At 40.1% G+C, this 11,539-nt stretch overlaps 1 protein-coding gene across 1 annotated transcript; it reads right to left on the bottom strand.

Moving 5' to 3' along the window:
- Positions 1-465: 465 nt before the first annotated feature.
- tmem26b (transmembrane protein 26b) lies at positions 466-10,855 on the bottom strand. The gene is made up of 6 exons (XM_071539492.1): positions 10,633-10,855; positions 10,211-10,307; positions 9,955-10,038; positions 5,862-6,070; positions 5,338-5,417; positions 466-2,276 (listed from the first exon to the last, which is right to left on the bottom strand). Exons 1-6 carry the CDS (start codon positions 10,818-10,820, stop codon positions 2,023-2,025), a joined length of 912 nt encoding a protein of 303 aa, XP_071395593.1. The 5' UTR covers positions 10,821-10,855; the 3' UTR covers positions 466-2,022.
- Between the last annotated feature and the right edge of the window lie 684 nt (positions 10,856-11,539).

Raw genomic sequence — 11,539 nt, 5'->3', positions numbered from 1 at the left:
TTGGCCCGGATGTCCGCTGTCTATACCGGAAACCCAGAAATATTGGCCGTCGCCCCCAGAGTCTAATCATCGTCAGACCGATAGACGAAGGGTTCCGAGATTGCATTAGCACTAACAATACAACTAGTTTAAGACAGAGGTTACCAGTCGTCTCCACCATGGGCCGTGGTTACACCTGTCCTCAATGCAACCTGGAGCATCCGATCCCGCCAGCTCGCATTAACTGTCAGATCGGATCTTGGCTGCATTGAGATCTAATCTCAAAATCCACATTCAGAGGCGGGCTGGCTCGCATTCCTATCGGATCTCAGTTGGTGTGGACATCAATCCAGCCACATATTGCAAGCAACGCACGGACACCTCTGACCATCTGTGACTGCAGTGACACACCTTTGTTAAAACACCCATAACACCATCACTATTTTTTTTATTTATTTTTTTTTACAAGATTTATTGGATTTATTTTTACTCAGGAATAACAGTACAGTATGTGACATTTAACATGAGTTCTCACTATATAGGGAAAAACTGCACCTCTATGCTCAAAATTAACTATTTACAGACCACTCCAAGTGAATTAGTAGTGTGACTGACACTTCTTTTAGTTGTCAATAATAAAAAAACAACAACAATGTTGCAGTTGCAATGTAATCACAATAAAATTAATTGGACAAACACACTAGTGAAGACACACAATATAGTGAGTAAAAGACAGTTATATGAAGACATTTTGTGAGCTTGGAATTTTAAGGTTCTATCTGCCTTCAGGATAGTTCTGAGATATTGAGCTTCAAAGTTTTCAGCATCCCTTGAGTTAAATGGAGATGGGTCCTTTTGCTTTAGAAATTACAGACTCAAAAATCATTATTTTCAAAAAAATAACACCACACATATGTCAACAGGCACTCATAGAATAGGTTCATGCGACTAACTCAGTTTTGACAAAAAAAGGTCAGATAGAACCTTATAATACCAAGGTCACGATTTTGTGAGCTTGGGGTTTTAAGGTTCTATCTGGGTGGAGTGCAGTTCTGTGATACTGACATCCCATGCAAAACTATTAGCATTTAATATCTTCTTAAATACTTAACCCCAATAGGACCAATCGATGGACCATCTATCTATCTATCTATCTATCTATCTATCTATCGAAATGTTCTTTAAAAAAATTAACACCAACTAACAAAGATAGATGAATATGTGGATAGCTCAATTTTGATTAAAAAAAACCCCCAACAAAACAGACAGATCCTTACAATCCCAAACAAATGATTTGCTGCAGATTAACTCTATCCAACGTGGGATCTCGATGCAGGCGAGTGCTCAGTGTTAGAGCGGCTTGCCCTTAGTGCAGCATTGCGATCATAGACGATATCAGGAGTCATTTTCATAGAGTGTAGAACTGACCTGCACACTTAATAACAGGCCTTATTCACAAAGATAACTGTACAAGAGATGTCTCAGTAACTTAGTGGTTAGAGAAACCTGTCCCGTGACTGAGGGTTCACAGGTTCAATCCCCCAGCAGCCGATGTATCTATCAACAGCCGTGTGTCCCGTTGACGCCGGGGACTATTTTCGGTGCTACGGAACTACTTTCCTGAGATCGCAAACGTGTTTACAGCCGGCTTATTAAGTATTAAAAAGTCAGCTGGCCCGGTGCATCGCAATGATGAAATATGTTGCCCAGAGCAACAGCATGGCTCTTTGATGTGTTTTTAATAGTTTTTTAATACAATGGAGTTCTATGGCTGCTGGGACATGGCTGCATTGGGCACCGGCTACATGGACGAGACTTGTTGGCAAAACAAAATCATTGTTGATTTTGTTATTTTCATAGGATTTGTTGATGGTAAGCAATGAATTAAAAAACACCAGCCTTATCCTTTAATGTGTAATCAAGTTTGAGGAAGAAAATCTGTGCAGATAAATGAGAATTTGAAATTTTGCAAACATCGATAAATTAAACCCATATGTTCACATTGCTAAGATGTAATCTGCTGTACTGTAATGACAGATCAACTCAGGTGGCCTTGCGGTCACAGATGAGGACAAAGAGCCGGTAGATGTTGAGAATGACAACCAGGAAGTTTTTGATGGCGAAGAAGATCAGCATCTGGTGGAGCACGTTGAAGTAGACCATGACGGTGAGGCGGACCACCAGGAAAGGCCCGTCCTGGATGAACAAAGCCTCCACGATGCTCCAGATGTCAGTCCTGAGGCGAGAGAAGAGAGAGGAACCAGCCTCGGAGAGATCGTCTGAGGAAACGCCCAATACTGTTGGGAATAGGGAGAAAAAGGAGATTAGACTAACAAAATTAAGTTTTTTAAAGTGAAAATCTGCATAATTTTCATATAAAGAAAGGCCTGTTTTGCTACTCTCTATCGCCGATTGATAACACAATAATGATCCAACCTATAGCTAGTTCATGAAAGCTTTTACATTTGCTGTTCTAAGTCTTTCCTGGGAAAAATCCTCTGGCATACAAGAAGTGATGCGTTTCACATTATTGGCAGCAGTGACAAAAGGGTAGTTAGCATGAGCAGCGGTGGTCACAGGGTGGAAAATTAACAGCCGCCACCCGCCACATGCGGGTGATTTTGGGCAGTTGCTGGTAAATTTGTGAGGCTCACACGCCTCAATTGAGTTACACCCTTAAAAGGCGTGTTCCCACCACCATGGATGTATTAAATTCTGCTCCCACAGTAACGGGCCTCTCTGACTATGTCTGATATGTTTTTCTTTCTTTGCATAACCACCTGACCTTACTTCAAAAAGACAGTTTTGATATGAAATTGCGAAAGTTGTCAAAACTTTCGTTATTGCCAGTACTTTTTGTAGTAGGCCTATGTAGCGTAATTATGGGCGCTACAATACTCCCGTTACTGATGTTGGCTTACGTTACACGGATAGCCCTTTTCCACCAACATGGAACGAGTTCCGTTCCAGTTTGCGCACCTAATTTTAAACTGTTCAGAGCATTTCGGAACCCGAAAAGCTGGTTCCCAGCTGGAACCAAAAAATAGCAGGTTTTCAAGTGCGAACCGTGACGACATCAGTGGGCGTGTCATATTCTACAGGTTGGAAAGAGAGGACGGAAATAGTCGTCTACGTCTTTTTATCATTAATAGGTGGTCCATGCTTGTTTTCTGGATAAAAACAAATATCTGTAAGAACAGAACAAAAGCTTGCAGGTAATCAATGCGATCCGCCATCTTGCTACTACTGTTTACTTCCGGTGTGCATTGTGCAATGCCCTCTGTTGATGACGCATCCTTGATTACAATGGTTCCGCTCAAAACTGGTGGAAATGCGGGCTGGTTCGCTAGATAGCACCAAGATTCCAAGAATCCTGAACAGAACCGGTTCAAGAACCAGAGCTAATTTGATGGAAAAGGGGTATGAAAGTCCAACTCTTAACACTGCTACTTTGTTGATTGAGAGTGACAGTTTTATATTTAATCCCCTACCAGCTTTACGTTTCAGTAAGTAACTTGCCGCCAAGTTAAACCTGTTTCAATTTACTTTTACCTTGTCTTGATCATGCAGGATGGACGGTGATCTGGAAGATATCTTGGCAAGTTAGATGTGTTTGAGCCATTGGCAGCCGCGTTAAGTCGGCAGCTTTGTAAATTGGATATCAGTCTTATCCCACACTGCTGATTTAAGGCACTTTTTGGTGGATAAAAAGCTGGGATGTTGTGTCCGGGGACTGCCCATTGTTCCGACGGCCCATTATTCCAAAACCCCAATAGTCCGAAAAATGTCCACCCATTGGACCGAAAGACCATTTGTCCGACAGCCCGTTATCCCGGAGGTGGTTGGGTTGAGGCATGGGGTCACTGAGGTTAGGGTTAGAGCGAGCTTACGGTCAAGGCTGTCAGAAGCCACGGTTGTGGATGGAGCCAGGCATGGAGTTTTCGGACTATTGGGGTTTCGGAATAATGGGCCGTCGGAACAATGGCATGGCACCATTAGCTCTCTGTTAGCTCATGTAACCTCCACACAAACATAAACAGTGATTCTCTCTCTGAGAAATTTTGACAGGCGCAGTCTCGTGCAAAGAGGCTGCATTCAAGAGCACAGAATCGCAGTCGGAGATAACGCAGCTTCTAAAATGCTTGCGGTTTGAAAACCGTGATGTTTTAAAATGCGGCTAATAGTGACATCGGTTAATCGCTGAATCCCTAGTTCACACCGGTGCCCCTAAATTCAACCTCTCATTCGCATTTTTAAAAAAGTAGGAGCAAATTTGTTCAGCTCTAATTATATGCTTGAAACATTGTCATTGCCAACATACTTGATAGCTTATGTTTAATTTTTTATCATATTTAGCCTTTAATGTAGATTTTTTTTAAAGTGGCTGGTAAAAAGGGTAAGTGGCTGGTAGAACCTGGGAATCAAGACAGTGTCTAGTACATAAAAAAGTTAATTTTCCTCCCTGGATGGTCACCATGGCTGAACAGACAATGAAAAGAGCGCCACCTACAGAAACTCAAACTCATCAACTAAAAATCCAAGGAAAAATATGTCACAGTACCAGCCATGACAAACCCTATTTGGACTCATTGTTAGCAGCAAGAAGCCTAGCAACGGCTCATTTCAACCGACAGCTGTCTGAGCTAATATTCTCTGCGGGTCCAATTACTACACGTATGTAAGAGACAAATTATGTATAGGCCAAAAATCTCTTTAAGGAATAGTTCACCCAAAAATGAAAATTCTGTCATCATCTACTCCCCCTCATGCCAGTTGAAACACAGGTGAAGTTTGTCCATATAACACACAGGGAGGTTGCCAGCACAACTCCATAGCCTTCTCCAAAACAACTGAAGTCAGTGGGGACCAGTTCTTTAGAGTTCCAAAAAGACCTACAGTATATTTACACCATCATTTAGTGCAAATCTGAACTACAGCTGATTGATTTGCAACAAATAATGGTGTATAGGTCTTTCTATTCACAGTGTGATTGTTTGGCTGTTTTTGTTTTGGAACTCTAAAGAACAGGTCCCCATTGACTTCAGTTGTTTTGGAGAAGGCTGCTACCAAGTTGTGCTGGCAACCTCCCTGTGTGTTATATGGACTAACAAATTTCACCTGTGTTGTAGATGATGACAGAATTTTCATTTTTGGATGAACTATTCCTTTAATGTGTGTAACTGTATGAATGTGGAGCAGGGTGTTGGTGGAGAAGAGCATGTGCTGTGTGCTCAGCACAAATTCTATGACAGAAATAAAAACCAATGTAGTAGTTGTCTTATTCTGTCTAATGTATACCAGAATGCAGGGGTGGAAATTTCCATTTCATGCAATGGAAGTACAGTTATCTTATTGTACCTGAGAAATGCAGCGGAAACTGCAGCATGCTCCAAGTCCACACTGCCAGAATGATGTAGACCAAGCTGGGACTGTTATCCCTGTCACACACACACACACACACACACACACACACACACACACACACACACACACACACACACACACACACGCAGAAGGAAGAAAATATCCTAATTCATCTGTTCATTCATTGATTTATTCATTTGTTTTTCCCTGTACACATTAGCTTTCCTCCCCTCTTCCTTTCCTCTGAGACATCAGACAAGGTTTTGGGCTCCATCCATCCATTCATTCATTCATTCATTCATCCATTCATTCATCTATTCATCCATTCATCCATTCATCCATTCATTCATTCATCCATTCATTCATTCATTCATTAACTTCCCTCTCTTCCATCTTCCCATTCTCCCCCTGTGCTACCTTGATATCAGACACAGCTTCAGAAACGAACTCCTTCATTCTTTCATTCATTCAAGCATTCTTCCCTCCCTCCCATCCATTCCTCCCCCCACCTTACTCACTTCACGTCAGACAAGGTTTCGGAGGTGAACTCCAGTAAATCGGCGGCGGTGCCCACAAAGATGAGCAGCAACTGGGAGAGCTGGTCTCTGGTCAGCCCCCCGCCGGCCGGCAGCAGCCATTTACCCAGGATCAGCAGGATGAGAAGGATCTGGTGCAAGGCCAGGATCCAGTCGTTGGCACACACTGAGGACAGTGGGTTTACTATGCCCTGAGGAGAGATGAGAAATCAGTCCTACACAGGATCACAAGTGGATCAAGTGTTTTAAAACATCAATAGGATCAGTAATATTTAACTTAAAGCATAGTTCCACTTAGTTTTAACATGGGGGTTATTTGGCACTTATTACTCAGCTTGTTGAATACTCGATTCTGATTGGTCAGTTACGGCATTCTACGGTCTGTTATTTCTGAATAGCAGACCGCTGCTATGAATAACAGACCATCGCTATGGACGCAGTTCTGATCATAGACTCTGGAGGACCACGTCCAATCATATCAATCCGCAGAAAGGAGTCCGGTAAATTTAACGGTTAATTTAAATCTAACAACGTCAGCTCATTCGCGACACCCTGTGGCAAAAAAAAACGTTAGCTTTCCGTTACTCCGTCAGAAAATACCTTGGAAGATTTTTCTAATATTCATTTTAATATATTTGGAGAGCATGACACTTTCGATTCATGGTTAATGCCTGAACTGTCCCTGTGGTGGAAGTTTTCTGTAATAAAAGAGACTTGGAGAGTAGAGTTGTCTTTCTGAAGTCCGACACATTCTTATACTTGAAACATTATGTGATTAGGGTGCATCTGTGCACAACAAAGATAAACGGGCTAGAACTAGTTACTGTCTGGCTTTCCAAGGTCATCTTCACACAGTAGCCATTGTTTCAAGCCAGTGGAATAGTACCGCAAGAAACAGAGGATTAAGGCAGTGCTTAATGCATAGAGAAATAGAATGGTATAATATAATTTCCCCCACAGTCCCCAGTAAAGAAGGGTAAGAAGGCTACGGACGCAGTTCCAACCGTAGAATCGAACAGACTATTTTTTGTAGCAGAAGCAATAAAATAATTTTTAAATCAATATTTTGCATCAAATTATTGATTTCTTTAGCCGTGTAATAAGCGGGATAATGGGATAATTCCTGCATCACCCTGTCGGGGTTTATTTCACAATAATGACCCGCTCACTGTACATTATCCCTTACTTAACTGCCATGAAAACCAGAATACTCACCAAGATCAGATGCAGCTGGATGAGTTTGTAGCGTTCAGATTTTTACTTCCCATTCATTTGAATGAGGCCACAAAATAACCTGAAAACTTACATTTAACACGTTTGTGAAAATATTCAACAACAGATGCCGCTTTTAAGACAATAAAGCAGTCTTTGGTCCTTCATCGTTTTGCATTTCTATTCTTGGTTTACACTAAAATTTAATAAAAATAGATCCGGTCTCCCAAACAGGAACTCTCTCTCCTAAATGGTATTCATCCGCTATGTTCTCTTCTATTAATAAAAATGCTATTTGGCAAAATTCTGTTGTCAGTTGAAAATCACAGCAGCAGGATCTGTTGTTGAATCTGTTCACCAACGTGTTATATGTCAGTTTTCAGTCTATTTTCGTGGCTTCATTCAAATGAATGGGAAGTAAAAATCCTAACACTACAAACTCATCCAGCTGCATCTGATCTTGGTGAGTATTTTATATTCTGGTTTTCATGGTGGTCAAGTGCCAAATAACCCCCATGTTAAAACTAATTCCCATGTTGAAACTAAGGGGAATATCACTTTAAGCCTAGTGAGTAGGTGAGTACGGTACTTTTTAAGGGATAGTGGGCGCATTTCGATTGACAAAACGAGACTGAGATATTTAATGATTAAACTTCATGTAATCAGGTGACTTTTCCACCCAAATATACACTCTTCAACTACACCTGAAGGTGAAAAAAATACTGTTGGTTAAAACTATTTGGTCAAAAATGCTCATAGACAGAAGATGTTGTTGTTCAAAGTCAGATTATTCAAGTTGATTCATGGAACTAAATTGACTAACTACTTGAATGAGTAACATTGGAGACCTTTCACATTTACAAAATGATTGTAGTTGCAACACATTACTTTTATAGGAGGTAAATTCTTTGATCCTGTTAAAAACTTCACTATTGACATCCCCTAAAACTGCATAGATAACAAAAAAATGTACCATGCAGCTTTAATGTTTAAACTTATTCCACCTTGGTTGTTTAAAGCAGTGATTCTCAACCGCTTTCATATTAAGGACCCCTAATTTAGTCCACATTAGGGCCATGGACCCCCATTTGATAAGATTTTGTCTCTCGGACCCAAATCTGAGAATATTTTTTATTGTTAAATATGATTTCATTCCATCATTATCTGTATTGTAGGTAGAGAGATAACAGTGAAAATATGATCAAAATAGTCATTCTACATTCTCAATTGTGTTCACTTCTTGTAAATGAAGAAATGGTGAAGTTTAACAATTCATCAATTTGCTGGGGACCCCCTGGAACCCCTTCAAGGACCCCTGGTGGTCCCCGGACCCCACGTTGAGAACCACTGGTTTAAAGTGTTGCTGGAACATTGTGACATTTTGTAATGGCTGGTTTGATTGAATGCTTTTATTAGTGGTTTACAATTTTGATTATTTCTCACTTGTAATGTATGCTTTGCTGTATTCCATCCTAAATGAGTGAGAATAGGAGCTGGCGCTTTATGGACTGCCATTCATTTAACTCCTAATCATTGTAATTGCTTTCTTTCATATTAAAATGATAATCTATAAAACTAAAAAAAAAAAAAAAAATGCTCATAGACTAAACAATTTTTTCTTAAAATCACAAAATCCGAATCCATGTGAGGACTTTCTGAACGTGCATTGACAAAGTTGAAAATAGTTTGCTAAAGGTTTTTACCTCACCCTGGGTTCAACTCAAGTGAAATGAAAACTTGAAGTGTCTCTTCATGTATGGAGTGCCGTCTTGTTTGATTTCACACTTTTTGATGACTGAGCACCCGACTGATTAACTAGAGTAGCGTACTTGTGCTCCCCTCTACATTACATAAAACATGTTTCCAAGAACTGTAAAAAAAAAAAAAAAAAAAAAAAGTACTTTGTGTTCTCAGCTTGTAATTGTTTTTATTGAGGGCGGACCGTTTCATTAAAAAAGCAGCCAGCTCTGTGAATACGCTTTTGGTTATAAGGGGAAAAAACACCCGCAGCCTTACAACAGGCCCTTTGAGGTGAACCGGCATTACCAAACACATCGCAGGAAAAGAGCCCCACTGTCTAGACAAGAGAGGGCATGGAAAAGCTGAAGTGCAAAAAATAAACCCACTGTTCGGTTGCATCTCAGCAAAAATGAGGAACTCTATACCTAGACTCGATATGTCTATTTTTGGAAAAAAAAAAAACATTCCCTGATTACATTACCATCATTCAGTATCACTTTAATGTAGAGGATCTGTTATCATTTTGTCAACCAGGGACTTACTAAGTTACCTGCAATACCAAAAACAACTATAATTTGTTACAATTCTCTGCTATTAATCCTTTTGTAAGTGTTTTTTCACATGGTGGATATCTAATTTTGGGGAGAAAAACCTTTTAAACCTAGTGTATTTGAGAATAGTTTGATATTTGATTGATCCCTTGAGTTTGATTCTTCTCCACAGCCACAGAGTTGAACGTGTCACAATATCTGAAAATGGTTTCATATTTCAAACTCTTTTAACTTTAACTTTAAGTTATCTTCACCATTCCCTTGATCATGTGCTCCCCTTCTCAGCTTCATATATTTGAACTAAAGATAGTTAACTTTCAATTCAATTCAGGAAGTGGATTTTCATCACTAATTTTTTGCCAAATCATTTTTGGTCAGAGATGGTTGTCATAACCAATGTCTTGAGAAACTGACCATGCTCTATTATTAGCAGCTAAATTCCTGTTTCTATTCGCATTTTATTTTTAATTACTGAACTGGAAGTGAATTTCACACAATTCTGATTTGAAGGACATTTAAGATATTTTTTATCCATATATATTTATTATCTTAAAGCCTAACCTCAAGCCTACCTTGTAAGGCTCACTGCCATTGGTTGAATTCTTCCATAGATTGAATAGACTCTTGATATTTTCGGTTGAGTCGAGTTTGTCACACTAGAGAGAGAGAGAGAGAGAGAGAGAGAGTGAGAGAGAGAGAGAGAGAGAGAGAGAGATAGAAAGCTTAAGATTGAATCATTTTCAATTTGTAGACACAGTTACAGCCTATACATGTCACATAATCATAGAATAGAATAGAATAGAATAGAATAGAATAGATGGATGATACCCTCGAGTCGCTGGATTTGTTCTCCTGGTGGTGAAGCTCTAGGATCCATAGTGACGGGATGATGCTGATGAGGAAGAGGAAGATGGCTGGAGAAAACCTGGAAGGAAAGAAAAGCAAAATCCATCATCCATCCATCATTCTCTCTTTTTCTCAATGATATACCAAATCCATTTCATGTCAGCTACTGAAGGCTATTTCATGAAAAGTCCATTGCCAGTGTAGAAACCGTTCCAACTACTTAATCAAAGCCTAAATCACACGAGCTGTTTGCATAATAATAGAATGATAAATCACACACAGGGTATTTGTGTTAGAACGAATTTCAATCATACACTCATTTCACTTCACTTCCTCTTCTGGAACCATTATCCCTCTTACAACAACTTAATCATATATTCAATAAGAATTTGAATGGATCATACCATTTGTAGTCCTTCCCCCTCCTCCTCCTCAGGGTCAGGATCATCTCAGCCACCAGAGGCAAGTAGAGGATGGTGAGAAACCAGTAGAGTCCATTTTTCTTCACCCACACCACTCTCCACACCCCTATGAGAGAGATGAGGATAAAGAGAGACCTGGTCACCACCGCACAAATGAACTTGAAGAACATGATCGAAGGCTTTTTAATGTGGGAAGCACACCGGAGGGGCCCCAGCTGCTAGGGGACAGAGGAGTTATGCATGAGGTCGGGACGGATTCAAGTCTGGGGAGAGAGAGGAAGAGGGAGAGAAAAAAAGGAGTTTGGGCACGCCTCTAGTAAACCACTGGACTAATATGGTCACTCTATTTCCTAAAGCAGTGATTCTCAACCTTTTTCATATCAAGGACCCCTAATGTGGTCCACATTAGGGCCACGGACCCCCATTTGATCCAAATATTTTTATTGTTAGAAATGATTTTGTCTAGAATTCTATGACTATCTCTATTGTAGGTAGAGAGATAACAGTGAAACTATGATCCAAATAGTCTACATTTCTTCTACATTCTCTAATTGTGTTATCTTCTTATAAATGAAATAATGCTGAAGTTTAACAATTCATCAATTTGCTGGGGACCCCCTGGAACCCCCTCAAGGACCCCTGGTGGTCCCCGGACCCCACGTTGAGAACCAATGCTATAGAGAACACAGTAACATACATGAAGTTACATACATACGTAGAAGCACTGCTGATACAACAATGCGATTCATTATGAAATACCAGAGTATGTGTTGTCTTACCATCATAAATAGGTTCATCTACATATATAGTATATCACTATACATCATTGTATGGCAGCAGGCCATATAAACTAATGGATGAAGAACCCGGCAGTATGTTTTCCCATCGT

The sequence above is a fragment of the Centroberyx affinis genome, unplaced genomic scaffold (assembly GCF_046629955.1).
Source record: "Centroberyx affinis isolate AG114_WGS23_722 - 3 ecotype Tasmania unplaced genomic scaffold, CSIRO-AGI_Caff_v1 ptg003462l_1, whole genome shotgun sequence".
Taxonomy (NCBI): Eukaryota; Metazoa; Chordata; class Actinopteri; order Beryciformes; family Berycidae; genus Centroberyx; species Centroberyx affinis.
The sequence above is the reverse complement of the archived record's forward strand: the minus strand, read 5'-3'. Positions and strand labels throughout refer to the sequence as shown.

Coding starts and splice junctions, on each gene's coding strand:
- tmem26b (XM_071539492.1), bottom strand. CDS start 10,820: ATGTTCTTCAAGTTCATTTGTGCGGTGGTGACCAGGTCTCTCTTTATC. Junction 10,308..10,632: donor AGGGGGAAGGACTACAAATG/GTATGATCCATT, acceptor CTTTCCTTCCAG/GTTTTCTCCAGCCATCTTCC. Junction 10,039..10,210: donor ACAAATCCAGCGACTCGAGG/GTATCATCCATC, acceptor CTCTCTCTCTAG/TGTGACAAACTCGACTCAAC.